This window comes from Lepisosteus platostomus, chromosome 21 (assembly GCF_059453375.1).
Source record: "Lepisosteus platostomus isolate fLepPlt1 chromosome 21, fLepPlt1.hap1, whole genome shotgun sequence".
Classification (NCBI taxonomy): Eukaryota; Metazoa; Chordata; class Actinopteri; order Semionotiformes; family Lepisosteidae; genus Lepisosteus; species Lepisosteus platostomus.
In genome coordinates, this window is record NC_142631.1 from 17,771,195 (window position 1) to 17,797,405 (window position 26,211).

Here is a 26,211-nt window from a genome sequence, read left to right on the forward strand (position 1 = left end):
ATTCCAGCAGTCCCGTCAGTCTGTAAGGAAGATTGTGGTTTTTGAATTTTGCAAACCCAGCCTCCCATCCTGGCCCTGCCTGCGCCGTTGTCCAGCTGTGTTCTGAAAGTTCTCAGTTTTGCACACTGCCGCCGCATGTGGCTCCGTGTGCAGGAGCGGGAATGGATCTGGGAATCGTGCCAGCCGTGTCTGTGGCCCGAGCCAGTCCCCCTCACCCCTTCGTTGCGCTGGAGATGGCTGCTCCCGTGAGGGCTGGGGTTCGAGAAGAAGCACGGGGGCTAGCAAACGGGCATTGCAAGATGAGAGATCAAAACCCACAGGAAAGGAGGAAAAGAAGGATTCAGACGGGCGTGGGGGGCAGATGGCGAGGACGGGGGGGGGGGGGTCTTCAGTGCAGTGACCGAGACAGGATTATAAACCGGATAATACAGACGTAGCTGACAGTTTTACAGTTGTTACAGGACACGTTCGTCAGCTCTTATAAAGGCAGCCCGGTCTTCTGCAGAGGGAGATAGTCCAGAGCTCATGGTGCGCCCTGAGGGGGGGATTAGGAATCTGAGGGGCTTTCCATAGCAAAATAATTCAGATGCTTCTGCACTTTACCACTGTTTTACTTCAGTTTTGCTCTGACCAGTGGTAACACCACAGTTTATCACCCCAGATGTCCGTAACCCCTGTCTAGTTCAGTACGATGTGGTTTGCTCGGGGACCAGTGTAGTAAAGTACAGCTACAGGCATGTCCAAACTGGGAGGTGCCAAAGTATCGCAATAAATTCCCCTTTGTGTATTAGGGGGTTGTCTTAATCAGTAAGTATTTTTGTTGTTGCGTGCGTGCCCATTCTGCAGTACTCATTGAGCCTATTTCGGTGTGTTCTAACCTGGTTGTTTTGGTTTCGTTTTGAGGTTTTCGGAGGGTCTGTACTCGTGTGCCCATGTCTGGTTGGGAAAAGCGACCGGGGTCTAAGTGGATCCAGGCAGGCGGAAGCCAGTTTCCTGTTGACAGGGGTGATTGAGTGGAGATCTCGTGGGTGGGTTTTTTGTTTGTAATCTAATATGGAGCGGTATGTTTTCCTAGTCCTGATGAAAACCTTAAATGAGTTTAGAATGATCATGAGTGCCGTCGCTTTCGCTGGACAGCTCCCAAGAGGTTTTCTCCTGCCAGAAATAGCGCGACCTCATCAAAGAATTATGAGCCTGCTGGAAGGAAAATGCTGTAGAATTATTATATAGAAGGGCCCCTTAAGATGAAGAGTCTCTCAGTCTATAAATGGTGATAAGAGGGTGTAAGAGAAGGTCTAAAAAGCTCTCTGACTGTATATGGAGGGCAGCAGGTAGATCGGTCTGCACAGCTGGGACAGCCTCCTGCTGTTGATTCGGCCTGAGGAACCTCTCAGGATTGCAGTGGACTGGGCCGAGCTCGGTAATTAGACCGACCGGACGCGCCAGGGAGCTGGAACAGCATTAACACAGAGGGAGGAATACTGTAGAAACACTGCAGAAATCTTTCCTATAAAATCGGAAGAGATGAACAACGACAACACTGGTCTCCGATGACCGTGTTTTGTGGTACTTGTTGTGAAATGCATTTCAGATGGGAAAATCAAAAGCAACATTAAAACATTTCACTATAACATCTTAAAAAGGCAGGTGCAAAGCCCATATTTTCTTGACCCAAGTTGAAGCGTTTTACTTTTTCTTCTGACATCTTCCTGTGCCCCACTGATTTCTGCATGACGATCCCCAGCTCTGCGTCCCCATTGGGCAGGATTTTAGATTAGTCTCCTCCAATGAAAACTCGGAATCTGGGCTCTGGGCTGGTTCAGTCAGTGAACATGTTGGTTCGGAGTTCAGGTTGTGCTCCGGGTGCTGAAGGTTCACACCTGATTAAGGCCACTAACCCGGCTGCGATCGGGATTTCCACAGTGGCAGGGCCATGGGGATTAGTCTGTTACAGAGCACCTAGATCCCAGCAAAACGGCCACCACTTCCTGTGGGCCTGCAGGCTCTTGGTGATGTCAGCAAGGGACACTTTTTTAGGTCAGTTTCCCTGGTAGGTTCTTTCTCTTTGACAAAGACGAGCTTTGAAAACGAGCCTTAAAGCAGGCATGGCCCAGCCTTTTCTCTTCATTAATTTGCCATGTTACTCAGTGCTTTAGACTAGCCTTGAAAGATCGTGGTCACAAGTAAATCATTCGTTTACAATTTAATTTAGACAGAATTTAATTCATCTCACTTGTTTGTTCTTCATGTTGTGGCGTTTTTCAGTACTTTCTGTTTCTAGAAAAAAAAGTCATGTTTTTGAGTTATGCCATATGTTTTCTTGGCCCTGATTTGTGACGGAGAGGTGTAATTAGGTTCAGCTGGTGTTTTTGCTGTAGAGCTGAATTCCTCAGAGTAATGATGTATGAAAGTCCACAGGGTGAGAGAAGGAATTTGACCTGTAGAGATGAGAGGGGCAGCTCAATCCTATAGACTCTGAAGTGCGCAGAACAGTATGGGGTGTTTTTTTGTAACTAGAGTTTGGATTTATTGGGTATTTCACACCGTAGGCTACTGGACATATGCAGTCTCTGATTTAAAAAGGCATTTAAGGCAGGAAAAAGTATTTTTTAACATTTACTGTAAAGGAAAAGTGAGGGGTATATATATGTTTTTTTTTACCCTTCATGGAAAATCTCAGAGCTATTCTAGAGGGAGTTAGGCCAATACAGTGTTTTATGTTTATTCTGTGTGCATAGCCTTGTCACTTGTATCACTGTAGAACCTGAAGCTGTGGACCCGCAGTGCTTCCACATCCTTCTGTGCGAGTGCCTGCAGTGTGTCCCTGCATGGCGCCGGGCTGAGCTGCTGGGGTGTTTGTGTCTGCTCCGTATCGTGCCGGGTGGTGTGGCGCATGCACTGCCTCCACGCCAGGCCGGTTCGAGTCCGTGCAGCAGGGCTGTGCGAGAGGGAAACGCCAGCAGGGGAGAGCGAGTGGCCGATGTCCGCCGGACAGCTGGAGGGGTTTGCTTCTGCGCGTTTCCAGAGTCCGAAACAATGGAAGGAAGTGAGCCGAGTGGGAGCTGACACCGGTGGCCATCCGAGAGAGGAGGGTTCCGGCCCTGAACTTTATACTGCCCCCCAAAATCCCAACATCATTTGTACATCGTCGGTATACCTGCTCCGTGCCGTTGGGGAAGGAGTCTAACCTCACTTTTCATCGCTCACTGCGCTTCTGCGGCTGTGCTGTTTTCCCTTTTCCCGTTTGTTGTCTGACCCGAAGCGCTAAAGCCGTTGTTGTAGTCGGCTGGGCTTCACAAGCGCTGGTGTGTGCCGCGTCCCTGATTGCGCACGAGCGGGCTGCCTTGCGCCTGACTTTTTTCCTTTCCCCCCCACAGATACTCTGCGATAGGCTTTGATGAGGGCGTTTGTCTTGATTGACTCCATTTCCTTCATGAAATCCAGTTTGGCAGGGGCCCGGGGGCTACGCAGGCACGCTCTGGAGTCTGGCGCCCGGACAAGCTGCCAGCTTACGGCTGGATTCCCTTCCTGTTGAGCTCCACGGCGACCGTGTGTGTGTGTGTGTGTGTGTGTGTGTGTGTGTGTGTCACAGGACTGATTTACAGTTTCCTGTCCCCACGCAGGCCCGGCCCTGTTGCCGTGACAGCCACACAAGGAAAGCTTTGGTTGTTTGCTCAGAAACACATGGCTCCCACAGGTACCAGCAGGCCGGTAGTGCTCCTTCTAGATAAGGTGCAGGGCTGTGGGCCGGCGCCGCCTGTTGTTTCACCTCGCTGGACCTTGTTCCACAACGTGAAAACCCAGGGGCCTGTGTCGAAACTGGCAATCTGGAGAGGAATCCTTAGTGTGAAATAAACTCTTGATAAAGGTCCAAGTCTTCACTGGTAAACAAAAACATCGATTTTTTTTTCAGTGGATTTCTGGTGCCTGTTGAGCAGTTCCTGATTTTATTAGCGAATTTAGTGGTTTAGACTCGGAGAGCAGCTGCAAGTGTTTTGCTTACAGGTCTTGTTTTGGTTATGAATTTCAAGGGATCTCCTTTTGTGGAAAAGCAATACAGGGATCCTTTAGCTATTGCCATTTAATATCTACGTGTGTGCTTAAAGCTTAGTAGGCCTTAACTGTGACTCTGCACTTTTCTTGTTGATATAGAGGGAGTAATGTTATAGTTAGGATTGAGCTGTGACCTGGGACAGATTATAGTGAACTTTGCACTGGAAGCAAATATGTACATATTGTCTTTTTCTTTCTTAAGCAAAATCAGATCCACTCCTCCCCACCCCCCTAAAACTGTGGCTATTAAGGTCCAGAAATCCAGCATTGGCAGTCTGAAAACCCCGTCCTGAAAGAAAGGAGACTGCAGGATCTCCCCCCAAGTGCACAGTTTAGTAAACCTGCCCAGGAGTAGGGGGTCTTTGTTTTCAAGCTCGCTGTCGCTGGAGCCTCTGCTCTTGCTTTTTGTTTCCTGTCCTCTTCTCTTACTCCTGTATATACTCTGCCTGCTTCTAGAGCGCTGCAGAGTCACAGCACAGAGGAGGATTGTGACAGGAGGATCTTGCTGTGTCTTGCTGTGTCTTGGTGTTGATAGTGGAATCGAACGTCTGATTTGACTCATGGTCTGTAACATCGGAGGCAGCAGCGCTGTTGCCGGTGAGCGTGCAGACCGCTCTGGGAAAGCGACGTTAGTTTGGTTCTGCTCCAGCAGCTCGGTGAGAGCGCAGGCCCGCTGGCTGGTGAGGAGCCAGCTCCTCAACTCCTCGCAGCTGTGCCGAGTGAGCAAGGTGGTCCTGTTCCAGGAAGGCCCTGGCTGGCTTGCGCGGCGCTGGGGAAGAGCAGGCGGGTGAGCGGCCAGGGAAAGGGCTGGTTCATGGAGAGGGGCGCACGTCTGGGCTCACGCCTGCGTATGACAAGTGAAAAGGCCTGTGAGAGCTGAGCGGTTTTTTTTTGGCCTTTTTCTGAAACTGACACGCATGCAGCTTCTCATTTGCATTCCCCCCCCCTACGCCCCCCCCGTCTCGTAATCTCCCCAGCTGCTTCTCGGCACCACAAGCATATTTGAGTCTTGCCCGGCTTTCAAATCCGCAATTAAGTCTTTAATTGAAAGGGGCTAATCGTTTTCGGTCTTGGACGCTTTTTATTAAGTTTGCGCCACCGAAGTGTTACCGTTTGTGATACTTCCGAAGTTACTTAAAGGATCAACTTCATAAGAGCTGAAAACAATTAAAAAGGCCAAATGAAGTAGTTTATTAACTGAAAACCCAGCAGGAACATGAGCTTGAATGATCTGAAATCCCCAGACACCAGATGTAAGAACCCTGGCTTTAAAGTGTTCGGCATGTTGTTAGCCTGTAGGATTTTTAAATTCCCTTGCTAAAATTCAGCCTTGCCGTCGTTCAGGTGACTCCTATGAAGAGAGAGAAGAAGCATCTTGTGGTTTAGCAACACTGGTGATGCTGATAAGCCCCAGTTTTTAATGTCAGACCCTTGCCAGGGGCGTCATTGTCTCAGTATCAGTGCCTGTTCACACCTGCTACTGCTGAGCATCAATCCCCAGCAGGCACGGGCGGGGTCACGGCATCACAAAGATGACATTCTTCACGGTTTCTCCGACTGGACCACTCCTCGACCCACATCGCCCAGCTTGAGACTCGGGCTCAAGTGTTGAGTTTTGAATGGAGTTCTGGAAAGTGTTTTCTTCTGCAGCGGCTGTATTTTTTCTTTTGCCACATCAAAGATTTCTAGAAAGTTTCCGGGTCTGACCTGCAGAGCTTACAGCTCTCATGGTTTGGGTCGAGCGTACCTCTGGCAGGGAACTTTACTTTGTTTATGGCTTCTCAAAGCTCGTGTTTCTCTTTCCGTGTCGTGCGGCTCCCATTTCCCGGAGGGGCTGGGTTTGGGAAATTCTGGATTCTTTTGAGTTGGGGGGGGATCGCAGGGAAGTGGGGGACTTTTTTGCCTGGACAGTCCCGAGACTTCCATGGCAGCTGACTCGGAAGAGAACCTGGAGGAGCTGGAGGAGTGCCGGCACTCCGAAAGATCCCACAAAAGCTGCTGACTTGTCATCGTGACTTATTGAATTTGGGAAGAATGCGCCGGCCTGCAGCTCCCCAGCCAGCCAGCCAGCTGCGCGCTCAGTAGAGGGATGAAGTTCGGGATCCGATGTTAGATGTAGTTTTGCGGTACATTTCTCTGGCTAAAAAAGCTTTTAATTTGTAGTGGTTGCTGGCAGCCATCTCCTTCAGTTTAGCCCCCATCTTTCTGAAGCGGAGCACTGTGGCCTTTCACCCTGTCTTGTGAGCCTGCCCGTGTAGAGGAATTTTTCTGGGGATTTCTGTTTGTCTTCGGCTAATCGCCCAGGGAGCAGATTGGATACAGATGCTGTCTCGGCCTGTGCGTGTGTGCGCGCAGCCCTGTTAGTTTAATTGAACGTGCATGTTCGTGTCAGTTTGTCTCCGAGTGCCTGTTTTCCTATGTTTTTCGGGTGTTTGCCTGGGCGCCTGTGTTTGCCTGCCCAGTGTGAAGCCTGGTTTTAACTTGAGGCGGAGCTGAGGGTGAACTGCTTCAGAAGAGCAGGCTATGTAGGAAGCTCTCAACAAATGTGAATAAGAAAGACCACGAAAGAAGAGTTAAAAAAATGGGGTATGAATTCTCTGAATTCAATTAAAATCACTTTTTTATTTTTCCTCCTGGCTGAGAAGAAAGAATCCTTCACCCTCCGTACTTCCCTAAAAATACAAGTAAAGCCTGTAAGAGCCACGTCAGCACTTTTTTTTTTGCAGAGAGGATCCAGCTACTAGCTCGTCTCAACGTTATTCGCTCTGTGATCCTTCTCAGGCTGCAGGTTGCTGACGCCAGGGAAACGGAACGTTTCCCGAGTTCGATCGGAGACACCCAGTCTCCAACTTGGAGGAATGATCCACATGAAATCGCTGTTTACTTTATTTCTTTGGCCACCACTTATATAAAAGAAAGCTTACAAAGGTTTAGATTGGTGATTTCAGGCTGTGTGCTACTCCCTGTTAAAATGTTCAGGACGCTACAAGTTGAACATTTCATTCTTAGCTTCCTTGCAGAAAAATATTAACCTGGCAGTTGGAATAGGATAAGCTGGTTACGAATTATATAACAGCTTTCTAACTCGCATCGCAAATATACCACAGATCCGCAGTCCTGCCTGGTTTCCAAAGGTGGGGACCATGATCACATGCTGTGACTCAGCTTGGTTTAAGCTTAACTGGTACATTGCATAACAGAATATGCCAGTTCAGGCTGTGTGTCCAGTGCTCAGGTGCGAAGCTGTAACTTTATAAAAGCCAGACTGTGCTGCATACCAGGCTGGTGTAGCTGCTGTTCAGGTATACAATAAAAGGAGGAGTGTAGCTGTAATTGTGATACCTCACAAATGTGATTGAAAAAAATGCCATTGCTTGCTACGTGTTGGTGCGTCTGAATCGTTTATTTGCAGCAGCTCCATAGTCATCTCCAGCCAGCCAGACCAAAGGAGGAACTGACAGGAAAACAGTCGTTTATTTTACAGTTTATTTAGGCATACGAGTTGCACGTGTGAGCAGTGGTGTGCAGAGGTCAGGGCTCCAGACTCGTATCTGGAGGGTTGTGGGTTCAAATCTTCACTCGGATTGCTTCTGTAAAAAATCTCAGGTTTGTAAATCGGTTCAAATGCTTTTGGGGAAATATGCAGTTTTATTAGATTTGTTTTATTAGAATGGGAAAAATACCAGAAATATTTAATAAGTGTGTGTTCTTGTTCTTATATTATCTAAGCTTAGATATTCTAACACGTTCTTCAAAACATTGCTTGTCCAGCTCTTGTTGAAGCTTACGAATCTATTGACTCTTTAGGAAGGGAAAGGATATTTAATTTGAACCCGCATTCATGTTTTCTTTAAAAGGTGAGCTCTGTGCTGCATGGAGAGGAGGGAGAGAGACGAGGTGGAGGAGTGAAGTCCTATAGAGACAGCTGTAAAAAACCAAGTGGAGAATGGGCTCTTTGAGCGCACACTAGTAATTTTGAAGGCTGGCAGACGGGAAACCTCTTCTTCCCAATAGCAAGCCTATTATTAAGGCACTTTAAACCTCAATGAAAGTGCTGTGCAGTCCGGCACTCACGTACGTAATAAGCAAACATTTCTGAAAGACTAAAAGGTTATTTCCTACAGAACAGGGCATGGGATGTGGCAGCTTCATTTTAAACAGTAAAGGTGCTAATGCTCAGTGTTGTAGGACTGTACTTCATGTACTCACACGCAGAATGGGCTGTGAAGCTAGGAGCATATTTTTTACAGATAAAACCTGTCACTGTCCTGTGGAAACCCATCTGCTTCATGAAAAGCTGGCACAGCAATCAAGAGCAGCAAAACAGGTGAAGCTTCTGAACAGTGGCACATACCTACACTGGTCCCCAACATCAGTCCTGGATTTTTTGACATGGGTCATTTTGTATTTGGTTGTAGCAATCAGAAGGTCTCTTATAAAGAGAAACGCTGAGCTAGAAACACTTGAAAGAGGTCCAAGGTGTTTATGTTGACACATCACTTAAATATAGCAATTAAAAATGCAAACAAAATGTTAGGTTATGTACCTCTTGGTCTTCAAGATCCTCAAAAGATATGAACAAAGTCAGCTCAGAAGATTTCTTCAGAATAAACACAGGCGCGCACAAACTGAGAGCTGAAAACGGGAGGCATTGTTTTATCCAAAAGTATTGTGGTCGTATGGAACAAGCTACAGTAGTTGGGTTGAAGTTGATATCTGGTTTCTCTCAAGCAGTGGTAGGATTCTTCTATTAACTAACTGTTAAACAAGCAAGACGGGACGAATAGTCTCCTCTGTCCTCTAGTTTGTAACCTTTCTAATGTTCTTAAAAAATGTAGTTTTTTTTTGCTGACCTAGGTTCTCTGCAAGGAGGTATCAAATCATTTCTTATTACGTTTCCAGCAGGTGAACACCCCCTCTTGGGTTTTCAGCTCCTTTGTGTAAAGCAAAATTGTTCCAAATTCCTTTCCAACAATCGGCCCATTCAGGGCCTGCTATTACCTTTCCCCCAGCGAAGAGCTTAACGAGCAGAGAGTTTCAGTGTGTGGGAGAGAGAGAGGGGAATGAGCTCGTCTCCACCTGGGGACACAAGTACTGTAAATCCCCAGCTTCACCATCTCGGTCCTGTCTCCGCGCATCGTTCTAGAGTGGACCTGCCCTGTGCTTTATCAGGGTCTGTGCAGGTGCAGACGCTGGACGCTAGTTAAAGTCCCAGTCCTTTCCGTGTGCGCTGCAGGGCTTGGCAGTGGCGTTGTGACGCACTACACTCAACGTGTTGGCGTGGGCGGGGGGCCGCAGGCCTGATCGGGCCCGGCAGGCCCGTCCCTCCTCGAGGAGTGGTGTCTCCGGCAGGCGTGGACCTTACAGAGCATCTGGCCGCAGTTGAGCATGCGGAGGGGGGAAAGAAACTGAAGCTAGAATTCAGGCAGGAAGTCAGCCATCTGGAGACTTCCACCACGGATGTTGCGGAGAGAGATTCTCGTAGGCCGTGTTACTGGGGGGCCTCTGCAGAGCTCAAGATGGGCTCGTCCAGGACGGGGCGTGTCTTGCGTACCCTTGTACCTTGCGGGGTTCTTGTTTGAGGTTGTGATAATGGCATGAGCGGTGTGAAATTTTAAGGTGCACGCCCCCCACGTTCTACCAGTTTTCACTTTAGAGAAATCGGTAAATATCCTGACCTGCCTGCCACTGAGAGAGAGACCCTGGAGGCAGGGGGGCTTAATAGTTTGGCCATTGAGCCTTTTTTCAGTGCAGTGTTTACAGCATTAACCTCATGGTTATTTTAACCCTTATAAAAAAAAAATAGTCATGGTTAACAAACGGTGCCCCCTGTATCCTCCTTGTGTCCACTGTCTGCAATATTCCTGTTTTTTCACACCTCAGTTACTACTGATGCTGAACCTCTCGATATGTCTTACTTGCTGACGTGTGAGCTGAATAAGCAGGAGTTACTGGAATCCCTCAGCCCTGTTACGCAGGGACAGGTGAATTTGCTTGAACAAGGCAGTCCTTTTGGGGTCAAGCGGCTTTGTGAAACAGGCTTTCATAACCAAGAGATCAAAGGTAACCAGGGCCCTGAGATCAAAGCTAACCTGGGCTGTCTTTAGAAAAAAAGGAAACTCTAATAACTAGTCATAACAGGCCCGAATTCCCCTCTGTTGGACGAGCCTGTTGTAGTTACGGTTATGAAATGTCAAACTGTTTAGATTTAAAAAATCAGTTATGCAACTGGACTTTGTTAAACCCGCTTGCAGGGTTGTGGTTGCTGGTAACGTACACTTGGAAGAGCTCCTTGGGTGTATTTTTGAGAGTTCTCGAGAAGAATGTCCATATTTGTCTGTGCATCCCATTTTGTTTCCTAAATGCTTTTTACTTGAACTTGTTTCCTTCCTTGTTGGTTGGACCTGATCAGCAGTTTTCAGAAGTGTCACTGCCTGTGTCTGGCATCATTACCGTGATCCATGTCTTTAAAGGCACAAGGACAACAAAAATGACACAAGGGCTGCACGTGAAAGGAGGCTTGGGCTTGTGATTCGTTTCCAGTTCTTTGTGAATTATTAACATTATTCTGAGAACTAGAACAAAGCAGTGTCTGCCGATCTCTGCCAAGACAAGCACATGCAAATGAGTACCTTCACACACAACAGAAACAGAAATGCCCCTGTAAAACTGCCCGGGTGAGTTTGTCCTGGACTTCAGGTTCATGGACTATTTCGTTTTCTCCTGCAGGTGATCATGAATGCCACGTGAAGACCCTAACTCTGGGATCAGGTGTAGCGGAGTGTAAATACAGGATGTTTTTTAGCAGAGAATGAGAAATGCAAAAGCTGCTTTACTTTTTCTGTCCCAATTTTAAACACCCCTTATCTCAAAATGAGCATGAAGTGCCATTTTAGAGACTTGGATTCTTGTTTAGTAATTTTTTGGTTCATTCAAAATATGCAGGTCGGATGGGAAATGGTCTCTGAGAATCCAGTGTTACCCAGCCCTGCCTGTCTTTCCCAGCTGTGCTGATTATATGTCCCTGCAGCCCGTTCGGCTCTCGTCGCCAGACTTCCCAGGCCCTCGGTCCGTAATTTGCAGTGGCGGCTCTGTAATTAGCTGTGTAATAACCTGCTGGAAGCACGGAGCACCGCGGGTGTTAGGATGAGGTCACTGCGTCTGTCGTACAGTAGCTAGTGGCAGAGGGTCAAGGGGCAGGACTCCCAGCTCCAAGTTGCAAAGCACACCTTCTTATTTTTAAATGCAATCTCCCTTTTTTAGCACACAGAAAAGTGTGCAGTATAATTGCAAGCCCTCAGGAATAATCTCAGTGCTGTAAGCCATTATTGCTGACATTCCCTACATCCTGCAATTTTGCACAGATAACCTATATTATACTATATATATAGCAGTAGGTGGTTACGTGCTTCTGCGTGTCTTCACAGCTGTGCTGCGTTAATGTTTCCTTCATTCTTGATTTCACAAGTTGTTCATATTTTTGTTTTAACCGTACGATCAGGTTTAAGATATCATCAGTGTGACAGAATAATTTTTCTGTTATACAATATCATGGAAGTATGAATTAACATCCCATCTAAAGATCACTGTGGTTTATGCAAATGTGTGTTGCAGTTTATCTTTTAAATGTAACCGAGCAGCAAATTAGGCTTTCACCCTTCTGTGCCTGTCTGGAAAACTCCGAGCCCCATGCATTTCCCCTTTTCTTTCGTTTGGTTGTCGTCTGTCAGAACGTTTTCCTGTCATGAGAGTCCTCTTTCAGCCAATTTAAGCTCATTTTCCCTCAATGTGATTGTTCTGCTTCGCATCTTTTTAAAGGAGAAACTCCTTAGAAGTGTAATGAAAACCACAGCGATCAAAAGATAGATTATTTCCTAAACCAGTGGAGCAAGAAAGCTGTTTAAACAGTGCAGTCAGTGTTTTGGAAGCTGACTGCTGGACATCGCTAAAGGCAGGGTTTGATGTACAAACATGGGCGCTAGTTAATGATTGTGCGTTGTCACGTGAGGCACCTCTGGACGCTACGCAAGCTGAGGTTGTGATGTCATGGTGATGGCAAAGGGTTTGGCTGGATTCAAAGGTGTTTTTCTTCCAGAAAGGTGAGAGATCAACAGAGGACAAACAGCAGAGACCCATGACTGGAGTCACAGAAGTGTCGAGGTGTTGTGAAGCCGATCTCCTGCAGTTTTGTGAGAGTGGGGCGGTACTGTAAAAGACCATGGTCACAGCGGTGCAGAGACAGTCACTGCTTCCTAGAACAGTTTCCAGAACAGTGACCATCAGTGTATCAGGGCAGTACAGCAGCACTGCTGCTTCACTCTCTCTTGGGTCCCGGGTTCGGCTCCGGGCCACCTTCTGCGTGGAGTTTGCATGTTACGTCATGACCTCCAGGGAACTTTGCTTTCAAGTTCAGACAATATGAAACATGAATTTTAGGTTTTAATCTTGAAGATCTTATTGGTGCAACTGTTCATGCTACTTTAAGGGTCATACAGTTTCCAGTCATGTGGTTTTTGAGCCTCCGATGAAGTTCAAGTGTCTTTGTGAAACTGGGCCTAAAGAAATAAAAAGCAGCACCAACAACCATTCCACCAAAGAGGGAGTTGAGACATTTAAGGGTGCAACAGCAGAAAGGGACCGAGAAGCATGTCTAGCAGTAGTTTCAAAGGAGGTTTTGTAGGAGGGGTGTGTTGTGTTAGTTCATCTGCTTTCAGGGTGAAAGAGCACAATGGAGGAGTGAGTGTTTGGCTTCTGATCACCATGGAGACGGTAACGGCAGCAGTTGCCTTTGCTGCTGCTACAGGACAGGTGGGCTCAGTCACTAGTGTGACGCGTCAGTAGTGAGCTGCCTCCTCCTGCTTTCCCATCAGCCTCCAGCGGCGCCCTGAGCCAAAGGCAGGCTGTTCAGAGCAGTGAGCTTTGGGAAAGCCTGTTTTCAATGAAAAATAGTTGAAGATAAAAATATAAATGTCGGTTATAATGTCTTAAAAAACCTTGTGAAGGTGTGCAAAAAAAAGCTTGATCTGGCCTGGTCTTTGTGTATCAGCTCACTAGGAAGTAGAATATTATCGGCTAGAATCGAAATACCACTCAGGACATTGCCAGCTTGGCTTGGGTGGGTACAGAGTTTGCATCCCAACATTGTTCTTCCTTTTCACCGCAGCTGGTTGTTCAGGTTCAGCCCAGTCGGAGCTATATTTCTGGTTTTTATTTGGAACTCTGAAAGGGTGATGTCTGGAACAAAAAAACACCCGCCTCTGTCAAACCTGGAAACCTCTGCAAAGATGGCTGGCCTTGCAGGACACAGAGCACGGGCAGTGGGGAAATGTGAAGTTAGAGGCTTGCTTTGGGCTGGGCATGAGCCTCTCAGCGTGGGGGAGATGTGTTGTGCGAGTATGATGAAGCACGTATAAGCAGAGTTTTCCCTTCTCTCAGATCGCAAGCTGTACGACCTGCCCTGAATCCCTGAACACACAGAGGGTAAAGAGGAGGAGGTGACACTTTCTCGTGAAGCTACAGGAATGGAGATGAATGCCAGTCTGCTTGTAATACTGACTGGGCAGTGTCCTCTATACCACTTGTCAATTGTACTTATAATGTAGAAGCAATCCTTCGCTCTGATCTTTAGCTGCCTGTACAAACACATTAGTACGTTTTACGAGCTCATTGAAGTGAAGCTGTTCTGCGTTGACGTAGCTAACGGAGCATCTAGGTTTTCTAATCAGACATTTAGATGTTTCAGTGTTCCTAGTGAACACGCTCATCTCTGCACATTTTGATTTTTTTAAAGCAATGTGCAGATATGACTAGGACTCTTTGCTAAGAGTGGCTATTTTTGTCACAGAGAACCTGTTTGCTATACTCCTGTCTGAAAGTACTGTTCCCCCAGGGCCTGCCAGGCGCACGACTCGGCAGAGTCTCTGCACTGCTTTGTCATGAAGCCGAGGGGTGACCCTGCAGCTGGGGCAGGCTGACCCACGCTGTCCAAGTCTCAAGGAAGGCACGTGCTGGAGGAGAAAAGATTATTTATTTCCCTTTCCTTAGACGCAACAGGGCTTTTCTCGCAGTCCACATTGAGGCAAGGAGTTAATTTATGTTCAGCTGCACAGATCCAGGATTAGAAATAGCAGGTATAAGCTGCCTCCAGCTCCTATCCTCTCCGCAAGGTGCAGAGCTCTGTGGTATTCTTCTGTGTATTCACCCTTCACAAGCTCCGCGCTGCCTATATCATGCTTTTACTCTCGGTTTTCATCTTGAATACCAAGGATCCTTTGAGTGAGTACAACACAATGAATGCATTTCTTCATTCTTAATCGGCCTTCAGATTCTGTTCGTCTTACCCTGCACAAGGCCAAGCTCCTGCAGTTTTGGTGGGTTTGTGTCTGCTTCGTTTTGTGCTTGGTATTTTATCTGAGCAAATGATTTGCTCATTTTAAGACAGCATGACTGCCTTTCCCCCTGTGCCTGGTTGCAGCGATTGCTAGTGTCTGCTTCCTGTGTCTGCAGGTGCTCGATGTGTACACCAGCTTCTCCTGGTTTGGGGTCCCTTTGGAATATGGGGGGGAATATCTGAACTGAGTTTGCCTGTTCGGTCTGTTTTTATCCACACTGTCGGGGTCTGCATGAAAAACAAACATGCGTGTAGAGAACCGCTTGCATCGCAGTGGGAGAGAGCAGCCTGCAGGCAGCTCAAGGCCTTCTTTTTTTTATTTGAGTTACATAACACACCTTTTCCCTCGCTGTCGTGCGAGATCTGGAGTGAGCAGCAGGTCTCCCGCGAGTGCGGGGAGCAGAGGTGTGGCCTATAAGGTGTACTTGTTCCATCGCTTTTGAGCGCGAACGCTTCAGGCTCTGTACCAACCACGCCATAATCACACATTGTCTGAGTGCTCGGTGGCTATTCTCGCGCGCGTTACTGCTGCAGAACCTCTGCTCCCTTGTCCCTCCTCCTTCGCCCTGCGGCAGGCAGCCGCTGCCCTGGAGCAGTGATCTCACTCTGAATCCACCCGTGCCGCTGCAGGGCTGGCCTGCGCCGGGACGGGTGGGTGGCGTGTGCCGCAGGAGGGTGCGTGCCGGTTACTATGAGCACCCCCGTGCGCTCCACAGTGGGGGCACCCTTGCCAAGTGGTCGGTGACCGGAGCAGGGGGCCGGCTGATGAGCGGTCTGAGAGGTAGCCGAGGAAGCCCAGCCCAGCTCGGGTGCGGGATGTGTTCAGCAGCACTAAGGCCGAGGGAACCTGCCTGTGCGCCGGCCTGCCTCCGTGGTCACGTTGCAGAACAGCGTGTTCCTGCAGCCCTGTGCTGCCCAGAGCCGCCCAGCCCGCCTTTTCACAGCCTCTTCCCGTCCTTGACTCCCCTTCCACCGGGCACCGCAGCGCTGCAGGGCGAGACGGAGCTGCTGGCCCGGTAAAGCCTTCCCCCGCTCTTCACAAGCCATCCCAGCCCTCCGATCGCTACTGACAGCACCGGCCCCGCCGCGGCTCGCACTCTTCGGGGTGACAGGGTCTTGGAATGTGGTACTGTTGTGCAACGCCATGAGAAACGTCTCGTTCTGGAAGGTCGTGGCATTGCATCACTGAGGAATAGCTCTGTGGTAAGATTGCCCAGGCTGACGTGCGGAGTGATCGTAGTTGGAGCAGAAACAATTTGTTGCATGTTTGGGGAGGGGAAAAAAAAGATGTTTCTTTTCATCTTAATGGCTAACTGGCTCTTATCTCCATTTCCTTCACTTCTATCTTTGTTGTGCTTCTGTTTTTTGTGATTCTCATGTCTACAGCAAACATTGTGGCTAGACCAGACTTACTCCAGTTTTTATGTCAAGTAACAAGAACTCGGACTGTACGATCAGTTCACAGCGGCTCTTCACCATTGCCCCTGCAGAGCACACGTACCACATCAGGAGTGAGTACAGCTCTTCTGGAGGGTGGGAGCCCAGCACACTGGACATCAGCGTGTCCACAGCAGGCCACATGCCTGAACAGGGATCATCCCATCAGCAGCTCCCCCTTCCTTGAGCCTCGAAGCTAACAAATAGGTCAATATAAATATCTTCATTAAGCTGTGCGCATAGGAGACACAGCAGGACCATTGTGCAGAAGGGAAAGATTCCCTTCTTTTTCTTCACACTCTCCCAGAGGGCCTGAAAGCACCAAAGGAGCCTTTGAAAAGAGTATGGAAAGACAAAGGGAGTCACCACAGAGGCCTAGAATGTTCTTTCTCCCAGTTTCACACGATGATTGTACATTGAAGTGGGTGTGCCAGCCATTACTGCCTGTCATAAATTTATTTCAGGATTCCCTCAGCTCTCCTGTCTCACACAACACCGAGCCAAAGTAATTTACAGCCCTGTGATCTTCGGTTCAGGATTTAGTTCAGGGAAGTGATCGAAACGGTCTCTCTTTCCAAGTACAGAGATTGTGTTGGGAAAACAGGCCAGTGTTATAGCATAAAGGGTAGAGAGAAGATGGAAACATCAGGGGAGAAAAACAGGGAGGGGAGATTAAAACATATTCGTTTTAGCCTCCTAAAGTGTCGTTTTTGGATTTTGAGATGTTTTAATACTAAGAGTGAGGACAGCCGGGGGGAATTACAATCCCTGTTATTGATCTTTTTGGGTTTTGTTTACCGGAAAAGGCCTCATGCTGCCGTGTACAGTGTCCGTGGCAACAGCCCACACACTCTTTAAACAGGGAAGCGTGGAAGCAGGCAAACTTCCTGCGTCATCACAGCCTGAGAAAAAACTTCTTGTAATCCTTGTAATTATTGCTGTGGCATAATCTGTACCTTCCTCTGCAATTTAGAGAGAATAAATCCATTTTTTTGTTGTTGACGCAGAAGCAGGTAAAAAAATTTGTGGAGCTGTGAAGAACAGTCTTTAGCCACAGCTTTTTTTTTAACAAAAGAATGTGTTCTGTCTTGGGAGTAAAAAAAAAAAGATTGTCCGTTTAGAAATATAGAAGAACCTTTCATTTTAACTACCAATATATAATCAGCCGTCTCTTTGTTTAGCATTTGTCCCTGCAGTTGTGTTTTTTGAAAACCACTACAACTCATTTTAGGGGTGCCCAGAGGGTTAGTAAAAGTAAGAAACCAGATGTTAAGTTTTTTTTTTAACAGGAAAAATATTGCCTGTGACGTCAGTAATATAAAGTGTGCTGAACTAATTGAATATTGGAAATATTTTATACCGTCCAGGTTTTCTGTTCATCTTTGCATTCTTTATCTGCTTAAGACGAGAGTTCCCCAGCAGCCGAACAGCAGGGACTTGTGTTCCCTAGACTGTCTGCTCTTCCCTGGGCGAGGGGCTCTCTCCCACTGTGACTCTACTGACAGATGTTACTGTACACCTGGGGGCTCTCCTCCACGCCCCTGTGTTACTAGTTGAGCACAGGTATTTGGGGCACCAGCTGCCGGCACATGTGGGGGCAGAATGGAGGTATGTAGCGCTGGGGCTCAAACAGTGCCCCAGGAGAACCGCATTACGCCAAGGGAGAAAAGTCACTTAGGGGGTGACGAACGAGTGCAGTGAGGGGAACGATGGGGAGGACTGTGATCTGCCCTGGGTTCGTTACCGATGAGCGTGCCATCTGCTTCTCTTGCAGAGAGGAGGTGCAGGAGAACTGCGTTCGCTGGAAGAAGAAGTTCTCCTTCGTGTGCAAAATGAGCGCCAACTCCACCACAGGCGTCCTGGACCCCTGCATCTGCCGAGTGTCTGTCCGCAAGGTGAGGCACTCGAACCCGGGCTCGCTGGGACCAGGGGTGTGAGGCCTGGTCAGCGGGCTGGTTTCTCGCCCTGCTGACGCTGCTAGTGATCATGTAGAAGCTTATGATCCACCTGGCTGTGGACCAGTGGTTGTAAAAACTGCTCCGCTGTGGACTCACCTCACTCTGCTGCTGGTGGGAGAAGCAGCACATCTCTCGCTGATGTCACTACAAGGTCACAGGGGTCAGGGTTTGCCAGAAGCCCTGCTGGCGCTCTGCCACGTGTGCGCCATGAACTCGGTAGAATAGTGAGATGGCACGGACCTGGTAAAGGACATGATTAAGTTCTGGCTACCAGAAACCTGCCAACACTAAAGTAGAACACGCCTTGTCCTGAAGGGTAGGATTGACTGCTTTTCCATTGCAGTCTGCTATGAAAGTTGCACATGATGGTCAACTCCATTACTGGTACTTAATTGATTTTTGCTGACGACTCATTCAACTGAACGACTGTAGAGATGTTTTTAGGAGATTGGACTATATGGTCAAAGAGAAATTGATTCTTGTTTTATGTACAGCCCCATCTCCATGCCAGGAATAGAATTAGCCACAGTAGAAAATAACTTGACCCAGCAGAAAGACGTGATGATGGTGGTTTTAAATGCTGTCAAGACTGTAAGTCCAGGTCACAAAGCATACTAGATGGGCAGCTCATCTTCTGAAACTGCAGCTGTCATGGTACAGTATTCACTACGCGCTGGATAAAGGGCTTCTTATCGCACGGCTTTGGAATTAAAGTTGCTTTATGGCAAACTAAACCTTTTTATGAATATATCTTCAAAGGCAAGGGTGTGAAGAGGTCTCACACCTTTATTTTTGGCATCCTGAAAAAGATAATTCTGTTTAAGACCTCTACACCTGTAATATATCATTAACAACCACATATTGCCTGTAATCACAATGCAACCAAAGCCAATAAGGATGTTTACTTGTACTTTAAGATTCCTAATTTTTCTGTTAACCTTATGAATGCAGGAGAGGTCATAATTTTACCTTTGAAAATTTTGAGAGCATTATTAACATTTTTCGTTTTATATAATCCAACTTGCTTGTTTTTGCATCCACTAGTAACTATATTCGTTTGTACCTGTGAAACAGTTACTGTTGTATACAATTATAAATGCGAGGGCAGTGTAGTACGGTTTGGTGAAATTGCGGTTAACAGGGAAAATAAACTCTTACATAGTACAATGGCAAGGACAATGATCAATATAAGCATGGTAGAGAATTGCTGTAAAATATATTCTGCACAATTCGACTTCAATAAACTTTTCTAACGGGACAGTGGAAACAGTCATTTCTAATGTTAAGCACTGTAAGAACGTGTAAGAGATTTATTCCCTCTTCCTGTTTTTGTTGCAGGAACTGAAAGGAGGAAAGACGTTCTCTAAGGTAAGAGTCCAGCCTTGATCCCGCCTCTCTCACCCCTCTCTCACCCGTGGCAGGGCGCTGGTGTGAAACGCTGTTTGTTCCTGCCGGACGCCGGACGCGCAGTTTGAGTCCGATATTACACAACACAGGAGGCAGGGATGTACAGAGGTCTGTGGCAAGGAAGAGGAGATTTTTCCATCGTTAGGGAAGAAGCATGGCTACGCACGAAAGTTTTTGTTTTCCCACACTGGAACACGAATTCCCTTAGTCATGTAAAAAATCATCCATCTGCTTGACATTATTCTGTTTTCTGCAGCTTTTTTTATCTTGGGCTTCAAGTTACATGATTTCAGGGAAAGAAGAAGGAATTATATTATATTATATTGTCCTTTTACATCACTTGTACTGTAGACCCCAAATAAGACACATTTTTGTGCAAAGTGCTTTGAATCCTATGTTTTGAATAAACTAGGTTGTGTTGGAAAGAGCTTTCAAATTTTCTTCACTGTTGCCCTTGTTAGAAAAGTGACAAATTTAAGTTGCTTAATTTAGCTTTATTTTAAAGATTTTTTTTACAAATTCTTTCATTGTAATTTGCCCTTTAACAGGTCTGCTAAGCACTTCACCCCTGAGTATCTGTGGCCTGTAAGTGAGCCCCTGTGCTCAGACAAGCAGATAATTTGCTATATTGATCTTGCTGCGTCTGGTTTGCTGTCCCTGGTGATCCTAGATTATTATCCAAATCAATCAAGTCTATCTCTCCTTCTTAAGACAGTGCATTAACTGTGGGTGTGAACAGAGGCCTCCGGGGAAAGATCTTCAGGATAAGATGATGAATATGCCCCGGTCCATTTACACTACATCTTGGGAAATAAGGCAGGGCAGGGTTATCAGTGTGATGTGATAATGTGGATTCAGAATGAAAAAGAGGTCTGCGTTGCACACTGCAGCTTGAACTGATAGAGGCGTTCCACAACTTGAGCTTAGAAGCAAGAACAGCAGTGAATCAATATTTGCATTCAGCCAAAAACAAAGTTGCAGATGATTAGAAAGCAAATGAAGGTCAATAGCTTATCTCCTCGTTCAATTGTTTTGTAAAGGTCTGATATCTGATGTGAATGCACCGACCTCACAGGTACGTGTTTGTGCTGATCTGCGGGGGGGAAGCTTTTTGAACTCTGTTCTGGTCGAGCAGTTTACATTACCGAAAAACTACAATGGGGCTTCGTGGGAGCTGTTACAAACTTGTGCTTATGTTTTTCTATATCGGTTGCTTGAGACTGATCGGATATCTTCTGTGTGCGTCTGGTCTAGCTGCACGCTGTAGAGTTTTAGTGTAGTGTAGTGGTGGAACAACTATAAAGGTCCCACCTTGAGGTCCGGACATTCCTTGAACCCTCCTCCTCAGGGTGAGCTTTGTTCCCGGGTGGGAGAAAGCAGAGGCGCACAGATGGGCGTCCTGCTGACCCCTCTCGCCTCGTATCTGCCCATCGGCTGGACTTCAAAGCCCCTGGCTCCTCCTCAGGTCCTCTCCGTGTGCCGGGAAGGGGCTGCATGCCTGTCCGGGTCTGTCTGTGCTTGCTCCCCTCTCGCCTGTAGTCACGGCGCGTGGAAAATGGCAGCCTCTATCACCTCTGGAATGCAGTGATCCCTGGGGAGATCAGGAGTGCTGAAAGAGGTGAAAGCAGCTTAAAGTCTAAACAGATGGCTCCTACATTCCTCCCTCGGACTGTCCGGCGGCGCTTGGGATGGGGGTTGGTAGTGGGGGGATAATTGTATTCTGGGTGACCCTGTTGTTTTGCTGGGTGGTTCAGTAGGAAACACTTTCTGAAGGAAACGATTTCGTTGAAACTCACATGTGAGATACTGTGGAGTGGGTAAAAAAAAAAGTCTTGTGAAGCAGGATGGAAGACAGCATTTGTTTGATGAGTCAAAGTTTCACAGAATCAAGACTTTCAGAGGCGTTCCCATAATTTAACCTTGACCTCCATTTCCAGACTGTCCTGGAGGTGTAGACTGGGTTACAGAAGCACAGGTGATTGAGTTTTCCATGTCTTAACGTCAGCAGATCTTATCTGAAAAGGGGCGCGCTGGCATGCGGTCGGTACTGACGTTGTGTTGAGCAGTGACATCGGCTGTTTCTAGTGTGCTAGAGCTCTCCTTGGCTGGTTTTGTGACTGCTTGGGAACTGTACTGGCAGCCACTAAAGGTTCATTTAAACACTTTCTGCGCTGCCAGTATAACTATGACAAAGCACGTGATTTCCCGTAATGCTCTGTTTAGCTCGCCTCTGCCCCCCAGTGGTATAACGTGATCATCGCGCTGTGCCTGTACACAGGTGCCCATACTCCCAAAGAACCTTGTTGATACAAAGGTCTTCTTTTCAGCAGACGCCCAGCAGCCACAGACTTGACTGGCTGTTTGAATGACCTGCCAGTAGAGCCAAGAGGAAACCACCAGGAGAAGGGTCATTTCTGGCTGAAGGATGTTCTCTTTGCAGCCCCTCTTCCGCCCCGCTTCCTTCGCGGGTCATCGGAGTCCGTCGAGCTGCTCCGCGCCGCGGTCTCGAGAGGCTGGCTGCACGCGGGCTCTTTCCGGGACCTGCTCAGTCCTGCCAGACTGGAGCGGGGGGGCCAGCTGTGAGCTGGACTCCAGGGCTTGACCGTCAACACCAACCCCGTGTGTTGGGGGTCGCGCAGGGCTCTTCCTTCTCGGTTTCTGCTCCCCGGCCAGTGCTCCTGCCCTCTCTCCCGGAGCCGGTGTGCCGCGCTCTTCCGATGGCGGACTCCGCGGGCTGCCTTGTGGCTCGGGGCACTGACCCCGGAGAGCTGGGAAGGGAAAGGAGAAAACGTGAAAGCGTCTGGGAGCAGACCATGCAGGAGCTAATCCCGAGTCTTCATCCACGCCACTTTCTTCAACAGACTGGGTGAAACCGCACAGTATTTCAGCTGGGAACCTGTCGGGGGCACCACGCCATTTCTCCTTTGGCTTGGAGTGAGCCTGCGCTCGATGTGGGTATTACTTCTCAATCTCTGATCTCGAAACTGTTCGCACGTGGGTGGGTTTTATTCCACACTTACCTCTTCCTTGCCCGTGTTAGGCCTCTCGGTGAATTTACTGCCTCTGGGGAGCTGCGGATCCCATTCGTGATTAAAAAGCACCCAGCAGTGCAAGTATTCGCCGTTTTGGCATTGTGCACAACTGAACAACCGGAGGCAGGGAGTGCTTTGTGATTTTCCTAATGGAGTGCGTTTCACGGATCGCCAGCCTTCTCCTGCTCCCAGGCCCTCGATTGCATAACCTCGCTGTACAACGTTAACCCTTGGTTGGCTGCTGCGTTGGATCAGCCCCGATCCTCCTGTACCCTCTCCTGAGTACTGTGCAAGCACTGAGTGGAATGGAGTCAAATTACATTAACTGGTCGTTTGATAGAGGAGAAGCACGCTGAAAATGGACACAGTGCAGTCTGGAAATGTTTTGGACAGTACTCTTTCACCTGAAGTTAAAGTTCTCCCCCATAGCGAGAATTTGCATTACTCGATGGTAGTGGTGCTTGTTTTTCTGAGCGGGTTGTGCTGCCTTCAGGTTTAGTAAGGGTCACACAAGGGGTGAGGGGTGACCCTTAGTGTAATGCGGTAATTGTCAAGGAACCCAAATATTTATTAACCAGGCTAGGAGTTTTTTAGTAAAAAAATCTTTTACTAGTTTTTGTATGAAAGCGCCTTTTGTTGGGGACCTGTTTCATCACTGTTCTGCACCAGTATTCCCAGTACACTGCCGGTCAGGCAGGGAGGTGAGAAATTACTCCACCAGCTGAACTAGGGGAAAACTGAGTAGGCAAGACCTTGGTTTAGTGTCTCAAGGAAGGACAGCAGCTCCTTGCTGGTCCTCCAGACAGACAGAGCACCCCCTGCTGGTCCACAAACGCAACTCAAAGCAGCAGCCTGGCTGTCCTTGGAGAGATCGGTCTTGTCTGAGCCCCTGAGATCTGGCTGTGAGGCAGTAAAGTAGTAGCTGCTGCTGCTGAACACTGATCACCACACACTTGGATCTACTGTAACCCCAACCAAAGCAAAGCTGTGCAAATACTCAAGTGCAGTCCTGGGGACTTGCTCTGGCAGCAGCAATGAGGAAGCCAGTGTTGGCGAGTTTAAAAGACCTTGTGCTAGTTTATTGTGTGCTTGTGAAACAACGTGCTTGTTCTTCTTGAGGGATTCAGTCAGTATCGACTGAGCTGCCTTTTAGCGTTAATGTCAGTGCTGGAAGAGCGTCGGGGGGAATCCTGACCTGGACACTGCTGTGTCTTCCCCTCTCTTCCTGGCTCTGCTGTCGTCCTCGGGCTGGGAGAGCAATTCGATGATGTAATGTTTTTCAGATCCTGCACTGTGCGTGTGTGTGTGTGTGTGTGTGTGTGAGACACCCTACATCAGTGCTGCGTCTGCAGCTGCTGCAGGGCTTCTGCGTACAGTAGCTTTCAGTGGTCTTGCACTGCTATTATTTGGAAACTGAAGATCTTATAGAAAGATCCAGTTTTGTGTTTCTGTATACAGGTAGTAAAATGCACTGTTAAAAAAAGAGACTTGAACACAAAGAACAAATGCAAAAGAGTCAGTTCAGATATTTTAGGTTACTTGGATGCTAGTGGCAATGTCATTGAGCTGTTGTTGCCCCAAGGTAAAAGTATAATGGAAGGCCATCTGTTTCGCCACCCGCTGCTCTTAGTGTACAGATGCCACCTGTTTGTCCATTTAAACCAGTTTCCACTGTGACTTCGGTGGGGGGTGTAGAGTGTTTGTCCTCCTGCTGCCCGGGGCTCCCCCAGTCACGGCCTGCGCCCTCCCTCTTGCTCCTCCCGCAGCTCGGCTTTGCTGACCTGAACATGGCGGAGTTTGCTGGCTCGGGCTCCACCGTGCGCTGCTGCTTACTGGAAGGGTACGACACCAAGAACACCCGGCAGGACAACTCCATCCTGAAGGTCAGGGTGCCGCCCCCCTCCCCCTGCGTCTGGCAGAGTTCACGTCAACTTTCATACCTAAACCGTTTCGGGAGTTTCACGGAGAATCCCTGGTGAAATCGGTTCAAGGCAGCGTGTTGTGACTCTTCTGTTCTGACTAGTTCCGCCCGTCTTGCTTTCTGCCCTCCAGGTTACGATCGGGATGACGCTGCTGTCCGGAGATCCTTGCTTTAAAACGTGAGTGCTGTCCCGTTTTGCCCTTGCTTGCGCGGGCGGTTCGGAGGGCCGGTGCCAGGCAGCGCAGGGGACTCGGCCTGGACTTCGGTCAGCTCGCGCTGTCGCCGTCGAGGGCTGCTGAGCTCCCTGGTGCTCGCCGTGGCAACAGCCCGCGACTTCCCTTTGTCGCTTGGCGTCTGTCTGGCCGGACTCGGGCCCCTGCTGGTCCAGTCTTACCCTGCGTGTGGCCTACAGCGAATTCCCTCTATCCGGTCTCAGTGCATGTCCTTTATATGGGTAAACGGCAGACTGAACGCTGCTTGTGTGCGAACTGCTTGTGGGGCTCTGAGGGCAGTCGAGCTGGATGTAACCCCTGCAGGTGATTTTTGGGGATCAGGCCATGAGGTATTTCCTGCTTCCTTTTCCAGGCCCCCCAGCACAGCCAAGTCCATCTCCATCCCCGGACAGGACAACTCCCTGCAGCTGGACTGCAAAGGAGAGGGGACCGGGGCCACCCTCACCCCTTCCTCGGGCATGGCCCCCGGCCGGCCGCTGAAGTCTCGCACCTCTGTCCTCAGCTCGGGTAAGACGGGGTCCGGCGCACAGCCAGCGGAGACGCCCGCCTTCTCCCCCCTTGGAATTGGGGCACCTGGTTCCCAGCGTTCAGCAGCCAGGCACTGTAATTCACGGCCTGCGGGGGTCCCCTGGGTTCTACAAAACATTCAGGTCTTCTAAGCTCTGTGGGCAGTGTGATTTTTGGTAACCTGCAGCTGAAGTATCTGTTAGCAGGCCTTCGACGAGCACCACACACCAGCTAGTCTGACGACTCCGATGCCGAGCGATCTCAGAGAGCGGAACAGCCAGCGCTTCAGAACAGCTGCTCTTGTCTTAATTTAATGGATTTTTGCGGTTTTAATTAACAAAGCACGTTTGATCCACATAAGATTAAAGGGGCAATGCACGATGAGGAATAAACTCCAGATACCAGAATTCCTTGTTATAAAGCTCAGCTGTTGTCATTTTATTGGCCAGCTGTAATCCGCTCCCTTTAAGACCACACCCACCTCTGCCATCCTGAACTGTCCATTAATCCACCAGCTAATCCACATGAAGGGCGTGTATCTCCTTTTGTGGTTTGAACATCTTGGAGTACATGACTGAAGTTGAGAGGCCAGTTACAAGCCGTACACCAATAAGGAAATCATTATATGTATTGTGTCAGATACAAAACAGTGACTCCCTGCATCTGAATTAAGGTTATATGCTATGTTATTAAAGGGAAACTGCACGGCTATTTTTATATTTCAGGGTTAGAAAGAATCAGCAATTATGAGGGCATTTCAAACCACAATAAAAGTAAAATGTGCACCGTAACTTGTAAAACCTCCAATTAACACCACAAAACGGACGAAATTTCCAGGCTATGTTCTGCAATTCAGAATGAGGCAGCAAAACTTCCGGTGAGGTGAAGCGGCCCTGTGACACTGTAAACAAGTAGGCATGTGAAAACACCTCTTTTAATCCAATAGAAGTATTGCTCTTGACTTTGAGACGGTTTTGCCAACAAACACTACTTGTTAACTCTGCATGCAGATCACATTGGAATATTTCCACAGTGAAATGTCTGCTGCACAACCTGTGCTTATTTGCTGGTACATCATAGAACATCAGTCATTACAGGGACTAGTGAGCAGGAAGGGCTGAATCATGTCATAGTTCTCGCAATCTCTTGCTCTCGCCCGTGGTGAGACCAGGGGTTTGCAACAACATGGAGAATTTTCACAAAGTTCATCATTTTGTGCTTAGTTTTTTGTCAATTGGTCAATTTTTTCCATGCCATCAATGAATTTATTTTG

The 26,211-nt window shown here is 48.2% G+C and overlaps 1 protein-coding gene across 4 annotated transcripts in view; it reads left to right on the top strand.

Annotated features, from left to right (window-relative positions):
• eeig1b (estrogen-induced osteoclastogenesis regulator 1b) overlaps positions 1-26,211 on the top strand; it is a 62,985-nt gene that overhangs the window by 28,193 nt on the left and 8,581 nt on the right. For 2 of the 4 annotated variants that reach the window (XM_088615012.1, XM_088615014.1), the window contains 5 exons: positions 17,655-17,775; positions 19,177-19,206; positions 24,044-24,160; positions 24,330-24,376; positions 24,784-24,938. In XM_088615012.1, the coding sequence (XP_088471138.1) occupies positions 17,655-17,775; positions 19,177-19,206; positions 24,044-24,160; positions 24,330-24,376; positions 24,784-24,938 (470 nt within the window). Of the gene's footprint in view, positions 1-3,594; positions 14,329-14,834; positions 15,647-17,654; positions 17,776-19,176; positions 19,207-24,043; positions 24,161-24,329; positions 24,377-24,783; positions 24,939-26,211 lie in introns of those variants that run through there. The other 2 variants (XM_088615011.1, XM_088615013.1) reach the window with 2 other exon arrangements.